We start from the raw sequence: 19,004 nt of genomic DNA, 5'->3' as shown, positions 1-19,004 counted from the left end.
TGCAAGCAGGAGCGGGCAGAGAGAGAGGGCGAGACAGAATCCCAAGCAGGCTCTGCACTGTCAGCACAAGCTCGACATGGGGCTCAATCTCACAGTGAGATCACGACCTGAGCTGAAATCAAGTTGGATGCTTAACCAACTGAGCCACCCAGGAACCACCACATCAAAGCTTCTTATGTAGAGTTTTTTGTACATTTTCTTGTATTTATTCCTAGATATATTTTTGATGCTACTGTGATAGTTTTTTTTTTAGATTTTCATTTTGTGTTTATTGCTGGTATGCAAATATGTGTCTTGCATCCAGCTATCTTACTAACCACTTATTTCTAATAATTTCTCCTCAGGTCTTTGGGATTACCTACGTCCATCCATCTAAATGAGCTATTTCTGGCCAAAGAATCACAGCTTTCAGTGACTATCTAGTTTTACACCCTCATTTAGCAGGTGAGGAAACTGTGACCCAAAGAGATCAAATGCCGAGGCCAAGATCGCAGAGGGAGCCTGCAGCAGAGCCCAGACTAGAGCTCAGGTGTCCTGACTCCCAGGTTCTTTCTTCTTCCTATTATATCAAATCCTAAAGCCCCAGTGTCCAGATTTCTTTTTTTTTTTTTTAATAATAATATTCTGTATTGAACACAACCTTTAGAAGCGCTTTCTAAATCAAATCTTTGGAAAATCAGGACTTCTGTTTGAGCCTTGTGAGTACCAGCAAGGCAAGAAAGTTGGGAAGGGATTCCATGCAGTTTTCGTGTCTCCAAAGTAACAGAACTGATGGACAGAACTCCCTCAAAGAACCTAGTTTCACCACTGTATGATTTCACGGCACACTGTGACTGGCATCACATCTCACCAAACAAACCAGACTTGCCCAAAGCAGGTGCAAGTCTAGACCTACAATCTTGACCAAAAATTGCTGAAGCGCCTTGGTGTTTTCTAGTTCCTGGCCTGGTTATATGCCACACACTCAAATAAGCCCGCCAATTCTAGAAATAAGCAGTAACTGAAAAATAAGGCCCAAATAATTGTACAATATTAAGTGTATGGGTAGGTCTGTAAACATACACAGAGCCTGATTATTTATACTTATTACAAATGTGTTCATGTTAACAAGGGAAAGGTACTACAAAGCAGTTTAGCAAGTAAATCTCTGCCTGAAAGTTCCAACAACGTCTATAATATTCCGGTATTTAATTTAATAAAACACGAAAATAATTTCATGACTTTTTTTTCTAGGACTGTAATATATTTCCTATCTCCTATAAAAACTTATGCTTTTATTCTTTACATTGCTTTCTAAGATATGTCATCTTTGTTGTAAGAGAAATATGGAGAAAACATCTTTCAGAATAAAAAGGTACAATTTAGAGCAAAAGTTTATGGAGAGAGAGAACCATCTCCAAAGCAGACAATAATGAGATGTTAAACAGCCAATGGTTTCTTGACCTTCAACACAGAATACACGGCCATTGGCAGAATGACTATCTACGGGACAAAGAGAGACCAGCATTTAGTCTGGACTTGCGGCTACCGTTCTGGAAAAACGCCTTGGCTTGGAGAAGGCTGGTCCAATGTTGAATCTACTTTTTGTTTCATAACGTTATTACACTGCAAGGTCAAAATGTGATCTTAAGAAATCATTCACTCTGTTTCCCTCACTTCACACTGATAATATCCTGCATAGTTTGGGGCCTATCCTATTTTTAAAAGCATCCAGGAAAAATTTTCATTCCTCATCCTATCATATCCTTCACCTCCTGCCCAGTCTGGGCCAATCCATTCCCAGCTGATGGAAAACCATTCTGGCAAGCGGTTCTTCCACATTATCATGACTAATTTCCCATGCCTAGGATTTAGGTTTCTGTCCCCTCATTGTCTTTGGAGGAAATGAGAAATAGCGAGTCAACATAATTTTAACTTTCAGACATAAAATTGGTATGAATGTGACAATTCTCAATATGATCGATGACTGTCATAACAAAAGGTCCTACCTTTTCATCTCGGAAATTTAGAAACTGCTGGAAAACCTCACTTTCTGAGATGACTGGGTGACGACACATCCTGGTCACCCATGCCTGAAGTCTCTCCATGCGCATCTTGATAAATTCTTCTTCAAAGCGACCTGCAAGGTGGACAAGAGTGATATACACCCCTGTCTAAAGCGGATTACCGTCAGCACAAATGAAAGCCGTTTGTATCTACTGGGTCTTTGGTAGAAAGTTATTTAGTACAAGGTAAAACCATAGGGATTTTTCACTAAACTAAAAACACTAACCTAAAAACAAGCTGTTAACACAGCGGATGCTCAAAGAGCTACAGGAAAGAGATACAACAGGCTTTTTAGTTTTTAAGGATGAGATTCTGATTTAACAAATTAACAAATTTTGTAGCTGTGACAAGAAAAATCACAGCTACAAAGTACTATTTTCTTCAAGGATCCCTGAGTATTCAACAAATTTAGAAGCAAATCTTATCTAAGTATGAAAAACGTCCTCTTTCTGATAAACTAAGACTATGCCAGTCCTGTGTGGCCATATGAAGTCTGTAGGCAGAAAGGGGTGAGAAAATGGAATTTAATAAGTAATCCTTACAAAGTGTGTAAAATTTTTATATCTATAAAAATGTGTCCAAATGCAATATAACCTCGAATTTAGTATTTATGAAAAGTAGCTCAAGACTGTAGCTCTTTATTTCATTGTTTTTTAACGTACTTAAACCAAAAATAGAAAAGGCAATTTTTCCACGAATGCAGTAAAGCTACTACCCCAGAACTTATGACCATTCTAAAACATAGCCAAATGAGTGATATTTCTGTTTTAAAAGCAGAAAATCAGCTTAACAAGCCTGACATACCAAACATCAAGTGAACACTGAAAATGTTTTAAGTCTACCAAACAAAATCTCTGTTCGTTAAAAGGCTCCTGGAGATGAAAATACCAGCTACAGTTGAGTGAGGCAATCAGCTATTCCCATCCCCCCAAAACAATTATAAAGCTGGACAGAACCCAGAACCAAAAATAAGTGTTCTGGAAATCAACCAAAGGCAAACAGCCACGTGAGAAGTGTTTATACTTGCAAAACTGCTGAACTTTATGGAAATCTGTGGCGTTCTGTCTGGTGTGGGGCTGCTCTCATCTCCCCTGTGGCCCCTGTACCTCCCCACCCTCTCCCTGGTTGACATGGAGGTTCTGACAGTGTAGAGCAGACTGTGAATGTGAAGGCTGGCCACTGCAGGTTCCCTGGCGAGGAAAAAGGCTCACGGGACCTGGAGCAGGGGGACGTGCTCATACTCAGTGGTGGTGGCAGTGACAATCCAGAGGCTGGGGAACAGAGAGGGCCAATGACCCCACTAGCCAAGGTTGCGTGGTCCAGCCAAGCATTTTCCGGACCGAGGCCGTGTGCAGAAACAGTGGAGACCAGATGGAATCCGAGTCAGCCACACCTTCCTGGCCAATTCTGAGGCTGCACACACTTGTAAAGGAGACACAAAAGGTCCGCAAAAAAGTAAAAGCCAGGGTGGCTAACTTTCCCCTACCCAAAGATCCATCAGCAGAGGACAGAAGCCGTACTGGCTTGAGGCAGGCTTACTGCTAATCTACACAGACACAAGGGTGAGCCCCAGGGAGCCAAACTTAAAAAATAAAAATAACTGAACTTTAGGGGAGAGACAATTCAGAGACTTGGCCTAAGCCAATTACTTCCCAAACAATCAAATAAACATAAAGTAGAAACAACAACCTTCAGAGATGAAAAATCAGAATTGAGAGTTGCTAAAATATATTCTCTAAAATTTCCAGTTTTTGACAAAAAATTAAGAGATATGCAGAGAAAAAGCAAGGTATAACCCATACTGACAAAAAAGTAGTCAACAGAAACCATCTCTAAGTGTCCCTGGATGTTGAATTTAGCAGACAAAGCAGCTTCCAGAAATACATTCAAAGAGCTAAAGTCATGTTTAAAAATGCAGAGAAATAGGACACGGAATCAAACAATAAAAATTCTCTAGAAAAAGAACTTACAAATAAATAGAATGAAATGTTTGGAGCTGAAAATACAGTAACTGAAATTAAAAATTCACTGTAGAGGCTCAAATGCAGATTCAAGATGGCGGAAGAAGGAATCAGTGAATCTGAAGATAGTGGTTTATATACACAATGGAATACTACTTGGCAATGAGAAAGAATGAAATATGGCCTTTTGTACAACGTGGATGGAACTGGAGAGTGTTATGCTAAGTGAAATATGTCATACAGAGAAAGACAGACACCATATGTTTTCACTCTTATGTGGATCCTGAGAAACTTAACAGAAGACCATGGGGGGAGGGGAAGGAAAAAAAAAAGTTAGAGAGGGAGGGAGCCAAACCATAAGAGACTCTTAAAAACTGAGAATAAACTGAGGGTTGATGGGGGGGTGGGAGGGAGGGGGGCTGTGGGTGATGGGCACTGAGGAGGGCACCTGTTGGATGAGCCCTGGGTATTGTATGGAAACCAATTTGACAGTAAATTTCATATTAAAAAAAAAAACATTTATAAGAAGTAAAAAAAAAAAAAAAAGTTATCTAATCTGAAGAACAGAGGGAAAAAAATGGCCGAACCATGCTTCAGAAAACAAAACACGTGAACATACTTGCAGTGGGAGTCCACAAAGGAGAAGAAGTAAAAAAAATATGTGAAGAAATAAAAGGGCAAAGTTTCCCAAATTTGATGGAAAATTTTAATCTGCATTTCCAAGAAGCTCAACAAACCTGGATAGGATAAATATGAGTATGAATCCACACCAAGATACAGCAGAATCAAACTGTCGAAAGACAGAAACAAACCCTGACAGCAGCAAGTGAAAAATGACTCATTTTGTATAATGGAATGTGCTCGTGTGTGTGTGTGTGTGTGTGTGTGTGTGTGTGTGTGTGTGTGTAATCAAAAGAACTGACTGATTTGTCATCTGACACAAAGGAGGTCAGAAGCAACGGAAAGACATATTCATCATGCTGAAGGAAAACAGTCAGCTGTGAATTCTATAACCAGCACACTTATCCTTCAAAAATAAAGGCAAAATGAAGACATTCTCAGATGAACAAAGATGAGAGAATTAACTGATAGCAGAGCTGTATTAAAGAAATACTAGAAGAAGCCCTTCAGGTTAAAAAAAAATACTACGTCAGGCTAAAAGGAAATTACCTAAATTCATAGGGAGAAATGAAGAGCACCAGGAATATGTGGGCTAACATAAAATATGTATTCTTTTCTAATTTCTTCTCTTCTTTAGAAGACATAAGATTGTAGAAAGCAATAATTATCATACCATATTGCTGGATTTATGATATATATGATGACAGTAGCATAAAAAGAGGGAATCAGAGCTATAATGGAGAAGAGTTTCTATCAATTTTATTAGAATTGAGTATTAATCTGAAGTGCATTGTAACATTACAAAAAAGATGTACACAGGGGCACCTGGGTGGCTCAGTCAGTCGAGCGCCCGACTTCGGCTCAGGTCATGATCTCATGGTTCATCTCACGAGCATCTCACGAGCTCCGTGTTGGGCTGTGTGCTGACAGCTCAGAGCCTGGAGCCTGCTTAGGATTCTGGGTCTCCCTCTCTTTCTGCCCCTCCCCCACTCGCACTCTGTCTCTTTCTCTCAAAACTAAACATTAAAAAAAAGTTAAAAAAAAAAAGATGCACGTAGTATCCTCCGAGGTAACCACTAAGAAAATAATTTTTAAAATTTAGTGGAAAAGTGAGAGAAATTAAAACAGCATATTGGAAAATATTTAACGCAAAAGAAAGGCACTAAAGGAGGAACAAGACACATGGAAGACAAATATCAAAATGGCAAACGTAAATCTAACTGGGTCAATAATTATTCAATATAAACGGTCTAAAAACTCTAATCAAAACGCAGAGGTCGCGAGACTTGATAAAAAAGGAAGCTCCAACGATGCTGTCAACAAGAGATACTGATTCAAAGACACTAACAGATTCAAAGTAAAAGATGAGAAAAGATATGCCATGCAAACAGTAACTGTGAGAGAACTGGGGTGACTATGTTAACATCAGACAAAACAGATTTTAACACAAGAAATCTTACTAGAGACAAAAAAGCTCATTAGGAAGATATAACAATTACAAACTGTATATATACCAAAGTCCCAGCATGATTTTTTACAAATATCTACAAATGGACTCTTAAATTATTTGGAAAGGCAAAAGAAAAATAGCCTGAAATTATTTTGAAAAAGAACCAAGTTGGAGGATTTATACTACCTGATTTAAAGATTTACTACAGAGCTACCTGAATCAAGACATTGTGGTATTGGCAAAAGGACGGACACAAAACAGAAGAGAATACGGTCCAGAAACAAAACCAAAGTGGGGCACGTGGGTGGCTCAGTCAGTTAAGCGTTTGACTTCGGCTCAGGTCGTGATCTCGCGGTTCGTGAGTTCGAGCCCCGCGTGGGGCTCTGTGCTGACAGCTCAGAGCCTGGAGCCTGCTTCGGATTTTGTGTCTTCCCCTCTCTCTCTGCCCCACCCCGGCTCATGCTCTGTCTCTGTCTCTCCCTCAAAAGTAAATAAACATTAAAAAAAAATTTAAAAAACCCCACCAAATATGTTCAATTGATTTTTGACAAAATGCAAAGGAAATCAACAGAGAAAGAATAGTCTTCCCAACAGGTAGTGCCAGAATCACTGGATATCCAGACGCATAACATAAACTTCTACTTTATTATACCTCACATCTTACACAAACACTAACTCAAAATGCACCTGAAACCACACAACTTTCTGAAGAAAACAGCGTGAACTTGGATTAGGCATACAGGTTTTCACCATGATACCTAAAGCACAATCCACAAAAGAGGCAATTGGTACTCTGAACTTCATTAAAATTAAAAGCTTTTTGTTATGCGAAAAACACTGTTAAGAGAATGAGAAGCCACACCCGGGACAAAATATTTGCAGATTATATTATTTCCAGAATGTAAAGAACTCTCAAAATTCAGTAATGAAAAAAACAACCTAATAAGAAATGGGCAAAAGATTCAAACAGACATTTCACCAAAGAAAATATATGGAAGGGCAATGAGCACATGAAAAGATGCTCAACAGTAGTTATAAGGGAAATGCAAATTAAAACCATGATGAAGTACCACTACATACCTAGTAGATTGTTAAAATAAAGAAAAACTGACGTTACCAAAAGTGCAAGCAAGGATGTGGGGCTCCTGACACCCTCATCCACTGCTGCTGGGGATTCCGAAATGGTACAGCCACTTTGGAAAACAGTTTGGCAATTTCTTTCTTTCTTTCTTTCTTTCTTTCTTTCTTTCTTTCTTTCTTTCTTTCTTTCTTTCTTTCTTTTAATGCTTATTTCTTTATTTTTGAGGGGGGAGGGGCAGAGAGAGAGAATCCCAAGCAGGCTCCATGCTCAGTACAGAGCCCAATGCGGGGCTCGATCTCACAACTGCGAGATGGTGACCTGAGCCGAAATCAAGAGTCGAACGCCTAACCTACTGAGCCGCCCACATACCCCAGTTTGGCAATTTCTTAAACATGAAACATATGCCTGCCAAATGCCCCCGTCATTCCACTCTCAGGTATTCACCCAAGAGAAATGACAACTTACGCTTATACAAAAACTTGTATGTAAATGTTTTCAGCAGCTTTATTTATTATAAATGCCCCAAACTGAAAACCCAAATACCTTTCACGAGTGAATGGAGAAACAAACTATGGAAGTAGCAATAAAAAGAAACTGATGCACATCTTGTGTGTATCTCAAATGCACAACGCCAAGAGAAAGAAGCCATAATTTAAGACTGTGTGCAACCATTTTTTTTTTTGAGCCCCCCCCCCCCCCCGCCCGCCCCGGTTTCATTGATCTGTTCCACTGTTCTTTTAGTTTCTATTTCATTTATTTCTGCTCTGCATTACTTCCTTTTTTCTACTGGTTTTAGACTTCGTTTGTTCTTCTTTTTCTAACTCCTTTAGGAGTAAGGGTAGGTCGTATGAGATTTTTCTTCCTTTCTCAGATAGGTCTATATGCTTCCATTTATAATGACATTCTGGAAAAGGCAAAACCATAGAGACAAAGAACACACCAGTGTTGCCATGGGTTAGAACTGGGGAGAGGGGATAAAGATAAAGGGGCAAGCCCAAGGGAATTTGGGGAGGGAATTTGGGGACTTCCTGTACCTTGAATGTAGTAGTGGTTATAAGACCATAGTGGTTGTCAAAACTTTTTTTTTTAAATACTTTTTGGTTTTAAGTTTATTTATTTTGAAAGAGAGAGAGAGAGAGCAGGGGAGGGGCAGAGAGAGAGAGAGAGAGAGAGAGAGAATCCCAAGCAAGCTCCACACAGACAGCACGGAACCTGATGTGGGGCTCGAACTCATGAACCGTGAGATCATGACCTGAGCCAAAACCAAGAGTAGGATGCTTAACCGACTAGTCACCCAGGTGTCCCAAAACTCCTAAAACTATACACCAAAGGAGTTAATTTACTGTATGTACATTTAAAAATAAACTTAAAAACTACAGGCTGGCCTTTCCTTTAGAAATGACAAGTACAAATAAGCACAACTTTCTTTAGAGAGAAGAGCATTCCGGATCCATACCGCAAAAACTCACTACCTCAGAAAGTGTCACCCAAACAGCACGATGGATCAGGACACTTCCTATATATTGAAATACTTCAAATTTTTCAAATCTCAGTAGAGATTAAATGGTATAGAAGCTAATAAGACTATGAAGAAACAAAGTCTCATCCCTTGGAAAGAAGATGACTCACCTCCTGGGCAGAAGAGACCCGGTGAGTCCGCATGAAGCTGGGCTATATTGAATTGTCCACATGAGAAAGTGAATTATACCAAGAGTTTAAAACCTACTCCTTGCCTGAAATTAATTAACGAATTAATTAATGCTTACTCCTCCTGAAAAATTTTCTGACGTCGCTGGTTTATTTTCAAACTCTGACTTCAGGTATTATTTTGTGCTTGTTAGGATTTTCCTACCAGGTTCCAGAAAACTGGAACGAAGGTCAGGGGGAGGGGGATTTCCGATTCTCCATTTTCAATGAACCTGACTTAGGCTTTCACCAAGTATGTGAGTATACCAGTTTGGCATCCAGGAATAAAACCAGATTTGTTCAATATTATTTCACAGAGAACAAAATCTCTCAACAAACTAAAACTGTTAGCTGTAAGTTCCTCATGGATGGATTATCAAGGGCACAGAAATATCATGAGATCATCCACTTGGCATTCCTTTCTCTTCCCTCCAGGATGTAAGTGAGAGGGGGGGTTTAATATAATAATGATCTTGTGGGTATCACAGGCAGGAGGCAAATGAGAGAGGGGACAGATAAAGTGGCTTCTGTGCTTTTCAGTTTCCTCGGCACATGTCCCAGTCAGAGAATCAAAGCTCAACTTTCTTCAGACTGAGCGGCTGTTGCTTTCTTGCTTTCTATGACATCCCTCTGGCTTCGGGCCTGAGCTTTAAAAAAACCAAACCTTAGTTTGGGGGCGGAACTGTGTGGCTCTCTGATGCTTTAAAATAGCACTGAGTTAACGGATCCAGAGAAAACAATGTATTAAAACCTAAAAGACGTGAGAAATCCCCACAGCCTCGAAACAGCTCCTTAGACACAATGAAGCCCATGTTGTGCCAATCAAGTTGATAAAGGAGAATGCTAAAATTCAGGAAAACAGACCGAAATTTGAAAACAAGGAGAAAGGCAGAACTGAAGTTTTCAAGGAAATGGATTTAACTTTGAAAAAGGAAAGCTGTGATTTCAAACAATAAGGGTGACAAAAAGGAGGAAGATTGAGTATCTGGATGGGGCACAGAACCCAGGGCACCTCTGCGGGGTGGGAGGAAGCGACAATCTGCGCCAACCTGGCCGCCCTGACGTGGCCTTCACTCAGCAACCCCCCCCCCACCCCCCCCCCACCCCCACCCCCACCCCCCCCCCCCCCCCCCGGCTCCAGGAGGGCCCGCTCAGGAGCCACCCAGATGAGGGCCAGGACGGGTCTGTCACCTACTTGGCAATGCAGCCCCACTCACCCCTCTGCTACAATTTGAAATTTTTGAAAAGTTTTCAAAAAAAAAAAAAAGAAAGTCACAATCAAAACAACTTCTTTAAAAACAAAACCTTCCATCTCCTCCAACAGTTTCAGAGAAACCTAAATACACAACAAAATACAGCGCCAAGTTTTAAGGAGATTGTAACCGTCTTACCCGAGGTAACGAATTCTGGCTAACGACTAGCTGATACACATCCTGTGACGTCAACAGAACAATCTGGAATCAGATTCAAGTGCCTGTTTCGGCGGCATCGAGTGCCTCGGCCGTGAGAAAGCACGGGGCGGCACACGGGGACACGTGACACCTGGCAGGCAGGTGGCTTCACCCCAACGCCGCAAGTGCCTGGTGCTGGCTCGGCCATCTCCGGGATGGGGCTCCCGGAGTCCCCATCCCTCTCCCAGCTCTCCCTCCACCTCCGCTCTGGCCGAGTGAGGACTAAACCCTCTCCGGTCTTCCCTGACCTCCAGGAAAGAAGTCCTCCTGCCCAGATTCCACACTTCCTCCCCCCGAGTTCAGGTTAGCCGTTCGGGGTCTCTGACGTGGAGCCTCTCTGGCACTGACCTTTTAGGCCCTACTCTCATCTTGGATCCTTCCCTTTCTAGTCTTACTAGTTTCATTTAGTTGCAAGTTTTGTGGCCGCATTTTAAAACTCTCATCTCTAGTGAAGTTCAGCCTCTTTACACACTTTTATTCCAAGACAAGCATACGGAGTTCTGAGTACTACTATTCCAGGGTCTATACCGGGCTGCAGATCAAAAAAACAAAAAAACAAAAAACCAGTGACAGTTCTCAAAGCAGAGAGAAACAAATACTCTCTAAGTGCATTTTTACAAGGGGCTTTCAGAGCACTGTGAATTACTGACCGTTTGATCATTTGACCATATTGATATTGATCTTGACCATATTGATCATTTGAGGCAGGGGGTGTAGGAGAAACAAACAGGAGAAATAGGCACTTTAAATAATTAAGGCAGAGAGTGATGATCAACAGTAAACAAAAACATTTAAACATTGTCACCAAAGTAACGGAGTAAAGAACTTTGCAACTTCTTACATTAATCCTTAGAAGGTCTGTGGCTTCTACAACATCTGATATTTACATATTTCTAATGAAAATAACACAGCTGAACCGCATGACAGGTTTACGTCATTTGGATCATACATTGTTATTTCCATTTCAGGTTGTTTGGAGCATTCCTATTTTCTCAGGTGTCACTTTTCACATTGAAAAAAGTCACGTATTTCTTTTACAGGAAATCATGTAGCAATAAAGACACAATGACCGCTACAACTTAAGATGGGTATGCAAGAACTCTGATAAACAATTTTAGGCAACATTCTCATTAGGTGTTTAGGTAACTTCCAAATATATGTCCAGTATACATGGATGTACAACACTTAGCTACTGTTTCCAAACACATATGTTGTTCTTCTAGAAGACGGAAAATGTCATTACTGATTTCCATTAGGACAGATGCTCTATCTGCAGTCTTGTTACTTGTCATCCTGAGTTGAAGGTCACATGCACTCACCTGTGACTTGTTTATCCGGAAGAGAGGGGATTGGAATGGCTGACCCAAACTTAACCAGGAGACGCTCATATAACCAGTCAAAGTGCTTATACCTGTGGTTTACAGATCGATTAGTGTTCTATAATGCAAGGGAGAGAGAAGAAAATGTTACCAATGCCACTATAGAAAATGAAGAAAAAAGCAAAGTGTAGCTAGGAACGCAGGCACGATTCTGTTTTTGATAACTCAGATACTCACAGTAGGTGTTAGCTGATATTCAATGTAGCTCTTCAGACCATACATTTTGGAGCCTTTCCTGGGATCTGCTACCACACAGTCAAACGTAGAGGTAGGATAAACCCACATTGGGCCATAATCTCCAACCTACACAATGTTCCAGGGAGAGGTGATTTTGTTACATGCAAAAATAGTCAATATGCTAGATAGAAGTCATTAAAGGATTCTTTTTAGGACTAGAGGACTAGAGGTCCTTTGGAGGGTCATTCTTGCTCTTCTCTGAGAAGTTATGTAAACGCTCCCTGTTCCTGATAAGATTGTGTATTAAAGAACACACTTGCCAGGACAAACCCTTCTGCTCCCCATGTGGGCATCTCAGGCCACGGAGGAGAGATGTCTGCCTCCCTCTCCTGGGGGAGGGCAGGATGGAACACAGTTTTCCTCTCTCCCGTTCAGTGGTCCTAGTCGTATGTGTTGACAGGCTAGTTTTAAAACATTTCCGATCTGTCACAGACTGATGCTTTTGTGAAATACAAAATTACACACCTGAATGTCTCAACAACATCAAACTGCCATCAAATTCTTTCAAGGCTCACTCTCATGTTCTGCATGTTCAGTCCTAATTCTTTCTAGCGGTGGAAGGAGGAAAAAGTGGGGTGGTGTATCAAAGTTCAGAGGTTATGAGGTCAGGAGGGTGACCAGGGCCCAAACAATCTTACTGGAGGACTAAACGGAAGACCTTGACAAGGAGCTACTATGACTCCTTGAGAGGGAGCTCAGATCCAGAAAACTCTCTGAAAGCTGTGGAGCAGGAGCCTCTGGGGAGCGTCTCTCAGTGACTGAGACCAAGAGAGGTAACTCCGATCAACTAGAGCCCAATATCCAGAGGCTTTTAATTTTCTTAGTGGGTAGAGTTGCTGTGCCTCAAAGGCAAAGAACCACATCTCTGCTTTTTCTTGGTTTTCTGAAGACTTGGAGGCATTTTTCCTCGGCTTCCCTTTTCATGCCAGGAGCCTGCCTGGGCAGGCCCGCCTACAGGGTTCAGGGGCCGTTTCTACCTACAACCTATGGGTCCCTCAGCTCCGTTCCAACCCTTCTGGGCTTGTGATAAAGTCCCTTTTGAGGATCTGAGGGGCAGGGCCGTGGGCTCCAGTCCTGTGGAGTTTTAAATTTAACGAAAAGAACAAAATAATGTATGTTCAGAAGTTACATAAAAAAATCTGAAGAAAAAATTTAAAAATTAAAATAATCTCTAACCACTCAGAAGATAATTACCCCAAATTTGCTTTGCGGGAAAGGGATAAAAGGGGCTCTTGGTTGCAGCCCTTTTTTCTCGAGTCTCTAGGATTTCAAGCTTTTCAAAGATGTAGGAACACAATAAAAATAAATCCAATGATCAGTTCTGCAGTTCTATCAAGTTTCCCAGGACCCAGAGGTTATAGAATGAGACCAGGTGTTTCCACCTCCTATTGTTGGGCCTACGGTGATCACACCCAAGGCCCCCACTCCCACCTCCATCCCTGTCCTACAGTTACTAGGTTAAGTCCATAGGATCAAAAGACAGCCAGAGTTCTCTTTTCCAGAAGTTAGATAATGCTTAGACAGAAAATCTATCAGCAGTCAACATTTGGGTGAAACCAGAGAGCCCGTGTCACGTTATGTAATAATCAAGTTATTCTTTGAGAGAGATTCTTAATGGTGTCACCAACTCCCAGTTTTTATTTGCTAGCTCCTTATTGTGACCTGACAGCTGGTTTATTGGAAGAAAAAGCTAACTGTTACCAATGCAGTGGAAAGAACATCTTATTTTGATAATATGCATGTACTTTGCCAGGGCAGAGACCTAAATATCTGGATTAGGACTTATTAGCTAAATATATAGGGCTGGTAGAAAGACAGTATATAAAAGATACTTCAAGACACTTTGGAGAAAAAAAATTATTGAACAAAAATATGCTGTAGGTGCTGCTGGTTCAATTACTAATAGTCTTAAAAGTAAAAATAAAATATACCTAAACAACATAATGACAGGCATTAACGTATGCTAAATATTTTTAGTATTCTTACAATACTAATACATATTGTCAGTTACCTGGAGCATTAGATGTGTGAAAAATACCTTCCAAAAGACTAATAACCCTCTAGGCTTTCAAGCATTATAAAAGAGCTTAATTAGAAACGAAGCAAGCAAACAAAAGTGAATGAACTTACAATGATAGGAATTTTCTCTTTGGGTTTTGCTAGTTGCTTGGCCAACAAATACTGTTCCATACCAGGTTTTGCAAATCCGGGAAATCTGATCATGAAGATAAATGCCCATGAGTCTTACGTGTTTCCTGAGAGGAACTCTCTAACTCTTGTCCACATTGACTTAATACAACAGTTTTAACCTTGTTCTGTCTTTCAGATGTACCAGGACTAGGAAACTGTGGTAAATGAAACCTAATGTAATCAGATTGTTCAATGGCCAATTAGTCATTTAATTAAGCTTTATCTGGTCAGAGAACAGTTTGACTCCAGAAGGTGTGATATTTATGGGTACTCTATTTGCTTAACTGGATCTGAAACACTCTATCACCCCACAAAGAGTGAAGGGCAGCCTAGAAAAACGTCCCCCAGGGCACAGGAGGAGAAAGTACCGAGAACAGCCATCTGAGTTGAACACATGGGCCAGTGGCCACATGCCAGCATTTTTATATCCAAATTAAAGCTGCCTTTTGACATATTCCCTCAAGGAAGCCACAATTATCCCAAAGAAGCTGTCACTGTCCATAAGTATTTGTGCCATTTCCTTTTGGATTATCTTCAGACCTGGTTTAGGGGACACAAAAGAAAACCGGTCTCCTTAGTAAAGAGACTCCACACACATTCTAAAATTGGAGAAACACTGGAATAAACATATAGCCATCCAAAGTGCTACTTTTTTTTTAAAGATTTGTTTTTATTTTTATTTTATTTTAAGAGGTTTCTTTTTTTTTTTTTTAATGTTTATTTTTGAAAGGGGATGGGGAGGGGCAGAGGGATGGAGACAGCAGCGAGCCCGATGTGGGGCTCAAACTCACCAACTGTGAGACAGACATGGCCTGAGCTGAAGTTGGACACTTAACTGACAGAGCCACCCAGGCACCCCCCCACCCCTCCCCCGCCCGCCAAAGTGCTAAAGAGGGCAAGATTAATTTGGGTTTCAGAAATGTTTTTAATAAGCAGGAAAAAAAGACCCTCAGAAAGCAAAATACCTATAATAGGAAAAGAAGTATTATTTCTATAAAAAACCAACTACATTACTTCTATTTCACTCAAATACCAAATTAAAGGCCAACATGCTGGTCTCAGGGGCCTGTCTTTTCCTTCATCTTCAAAGGACCTACCTCTATCCTCTTTTCCCTAAGACATCCTTTAAACATAGCTCATACAAGAGAGAACAAAGAGGGGTCTAGGAGCTGGATGGCCTTGGGTTCGAATTCCAACTCCAACAATTAAAAGCTATGTGACCTTTAGAGCTCCCGTCTCCTTGTGTGAAGAATGAGACCAATATGACCTGCCTTTTAAGATGATAAGGGAATTAAATGTAAGAGTTATATAAAGAGCCTCACAAATATACTCATAAATTAAAGTTATTTCTAACTATGCCATCATCTCTTTGAAAGTATTCCCTACAGCCTCTGGTACAGCCAGCTCTCTCTGTGCTTCTTCAACATTCTGAGCATACTTCTGCTATACAATTTATCACACTTAATTGCCATCATCCATTTACACATTACAGCGACCGGAAGCACCTTGGAGAAGGTATTTGTATTTCCAGGACCCAGAGGAGTTGTGGGAAAAATACACTAAATACTTAATGAATTAATGGACTCATCTGGAATAGTTCTATTTAAAAAAATTTTTTTTTAATGTTTATTTGTTTTTGATAGAACACGAGTAGGGGAGGGGCAGAGAGAAAGAGAGACACAGAATCAGAAGTCAGCTCCAGGTTCCGAACTGTCAGCACAGAGCCTGACACAGAGCTCGAACTCACGGACCACAAGATCATGACCTGAGCTGAAGTTGGATGCTCAACCGACTGAGCCACCCAGGTGCCCCTGGAACGGTTTCATTAAAACAACCTATGCTTCCGCTAGAAAATACTGATGGAAAAATTGAGGAAGTCAGAGTGGCAATTCCTTGACTAGACTGTAAGCTTCTGGGTGCAGAGTCTCATTTCACACTTCCTTTGGTATTCTTAGGGATCACAGCAACACTCTAGGGCCGACTCACTTAACACTTACCGAACAGCAGTGCCATTTACTAATTCTCTGAGTGTTATCAAGATAGATTCTTATAATGCCCAAGTACACTTAAATTTCTATTCTCCTTCTCTAGTGTAAGGTTCATGTTCCAGGACTGGAATACAGCTATCATATAAAATGGATTAACTCCTGAAAAATGCTAATACTTTAAAAAGTTTTACAACTGTTATAAGTGAGCCCTTCATACATGAGTCAAGTTAAATAAAAAAACACACAGGATCTTAAACAGCTCTCAGCACCAGAGACAGAGAGAGAGAGAGGGAGGCCTCAGAGGTTCAGGTGCAAATGAGGACTCCTCTGATTTGGTTTCAACCTGAACTGAAATTTTAGAGCAGAGAGCATTTTAAATTAAAGCCAGCCCCTTCACTTCAGAGATGAGGAAACGGAGGTTCAAACAGGTCACCCGTCTTCCCCAAGATCACCTGGAAGAGGGGAGCCAGGGCAAACAGAAACAGGGACCCGGGCATGAGACAGAACCTCACTGACCAGCCAGGCACACTCGGCCACACATTTGTTGTAGAGTTTGTGCTTCCTCACTGTCCAAGGGGGGCTTACATGGCAGCAAAACGGGTTTAAATGCACTTGTATTTAGGTTTAAAGAACAGACTAATTCATGTCACTGCGGACCACACTGAGAACTTCCTATTCCACCAAAGGAAACAGCACATAGTCAATACGAATGACTAAGTTTATATGTGTGCAATGGAGCCTGAAAATACATACTGGAAGAAACTGGAGAGAGAAGTAGGAAGAATGGCTAGAAGACCGCTCATTTAATCATCTGATGCTACTTAGATATACTAAGGGGAACCTGCACAACTCATATGCAGATCTAGACCCAGATCTTGACATCTAGAAATACAGCAAACATTAGGTTTACAACTTTTTCCAGATACGGATTAACATTCCTTCCTATCAGCTTTGAATCATGGACTTGGAGCATTGAGAAAAAGTGGTCGTAATTTTAGAAAAACCGTATTAAACACACTACGATAAGAAGAGTATTTGAAGATCCTTCCGGAAGTCAGAAATTCTGTCTCCTTCGAGCTACGCTGTGAACTACAGACTTATCCAGAACTCTCCCCCAGGAAATCCCAGGGCGCGATGGCCGTATTCCCCCCCTTCCCAGATGCTTTCCTGTTAGGCACTGTGTCTACAAGTACTGTTCCAACACTTTTTTTTCTTCTTAAATCTAAGAGAGGTCTACGTGAAAACAAAGTCTTGAAACGTATTAGGCAAGTAGTTGAGAGACTGGGGGACCGACTAGGATCCTGATTAGATCACTTGGCACCTGTGTGAGCTTGGACAGTTACTTAACCTCTCTGGGCGTCAGCTTTTCCCACAGAAAAACAGAGATTACACGTACCACAGAGGGAGATGGGGGTCACACAGCGCGTACAAACCACGCTGCACAACGCCCGGCACAGAGTAAGTGATCAACAAATGGTAAAACATTTAAAAGAGAGTTACTATTATTAATATGATTATATTTAGCTTTCCTGTGACATCAGCAATAAGAACTTAATGTGTCACAGAGCTGACAAAGATAAAAGTGGTATTTGGCAGATCGTTAAGTACAACAACTATTTCACTTTACAGTGAATAAACTTATTTACTTTACATATATATATTTATAATATATATATATATATATATATATATGAATACAACATATACACGTATAATGTATATATTTAAAGTGAATAAAATTTTTTTTTCTTTAAAGAAGCTAAAGCTGAGATCCAAATCACCACCCCACACTTCACCCCCTTTCAGATCGCTGAAAAGAGGAACACCTCCTTGGATCTCCTGTCTGTTTCCGCATGGAGTTCACGGTGCCAACGCCCTTCACACCTACTTGTTAAGTGGCAGCTTCATAGAGGAGGAACCAGCCCGGCTGTTGCCTCGCTGAGCAGCCCCTGCCTCTGCTGACTCTGAATCCTTGAAGTAGGGGGCGGCCGCCTTGGGGTCGTCCCAGTCTTCGTCCCAGTCATCGTCATCACCCGCGGTTGCTAGGGGTGGGCACAGAAGATCCCCAGGGAAGAAAAACAAAATACAAATGCAATGACTTAATTTTCTGAGAGTAACTATGGACAGGACCTACGTTAACCAATTAAAGAACAGGAGACAAGGGCGTAGCACAGGATTATAATGCAGACTGGAGCAAAGGCTCTAGTTGGGTTTAAAGCTCCAATTGTGGATTCTGCCTTTTAGTGCAAAGGACAAGTTAGAAACCAGGCTGTCCCTCCAAGTAACTTCAGACAGATGCAGACTGAGAGCGGCTCCGAGGTGTGTACTCAGGGCAAGGCCCACACACAGATAAATCTCGCCTTATAAACTTGCAAATAAGCATCGAATACCTTCTCAGTCACGAATACCGGGGAGTGTGGGGGAGGGGGGTGGGGGGGGGGAAATGACAGATCTTTGAAAAGAAATTAATATGAACGATAACACTGGGAAAGGGAGAGGGGAGCAGGGTGGGAGTGGAGGGGGAAGGGATGGAGAAGAAACAAGACAAGAGGGAAGTGGCAGTACCAGGAGCCTCATATCCTAACAGTGACCTCTGTCAGGCTTTCCCTTCCTTCCTGGTCCTAGTCTGGGCTTCTGTCTCCCACCCGGAGGGCCTCAGGTATCCTGGGATCTCTGCCCTAGCGGTGCCAATGGGAGAAGCCAAGAGACAAATGCCAAAACGAAAAAGAAAGGCACTGAATGCACTGGGAGGATCTGGGCCGAGTACAGAGCCAGGAGTTAGCTGTTGGGTCGCAGCCCGAGCCCGTGTCTCCTGCACCTGCCAACAGCCCAGCCCCGGCTGCCAGCAGGAGCCTGCCCGCCACCCCCGTGCTTCCTGCGCATGGGTTCCCTGCCACTAGCACATTCGTACTCC

At 41.5% G+C, this 19,004-nt stretch overlaps 1 protein-coding gene across 3 annotated transcripts in view; it reads right to left on the bottom strand.

Annotated features, from left to right (window-relative positions):
- The window catches only part of SNX9 (sorting nexin 9), a 125,312-nt gene that overhangs the window by 21,822 nt on the left and 84,486 nt on the right, over nucleotides 1-19,004 (bottom strand). For all 3 annotated transcript variants that reach the window (XM_078447511.1, XM_078447512.1, XM_060616998.1), the window contains 5 exons: nucleotides 17,979-18,132; nucleotides 14,043-14,127; nucleotides 11,853-11,978; nucleotides 11,616-11,733; nucleotides 1,989-2,119 (listed from right to left, as the gene is read on the bottom strand). In XM_078447511.1, coding sequence (XP_078303637.1) covers nucleotides 1,989-2,119; nucleotides 11,616-11,733; nucleotides 11,853-11,978; nucleotides 14,043-14,127; nucleotides 17,979-18,132 — 614 coding nt within the window. The remainder of the gene's footprint in view (nucleotides 1-1,988; nucleotides 2,120-11,615; nucleotides 11,734-11,852; nucleotides 11,979-14,042; nucleotides 14,128-17,978; nucleotides 18,133-19,004) is intronic.

This window comes from Panthera onca, chromosome B2, assembly GCF_046562875.1.
Source record: "Panthera onca isolate mPanOnc1 chromosome B2, mPanOnc1 haplotype 2, whole genome shotgun sequence".
Lineage (NCBI taxonomy): Eukaryota > Metazoa > Chordata > Mammalia > Carnivora > Felidae > Panthera > Panthera onca.
The sequence above is the reverse complement of the archived record's forward strand: the minus strand, read 5'-3'. Positions and strand labels throughout refer to the sequence as shown.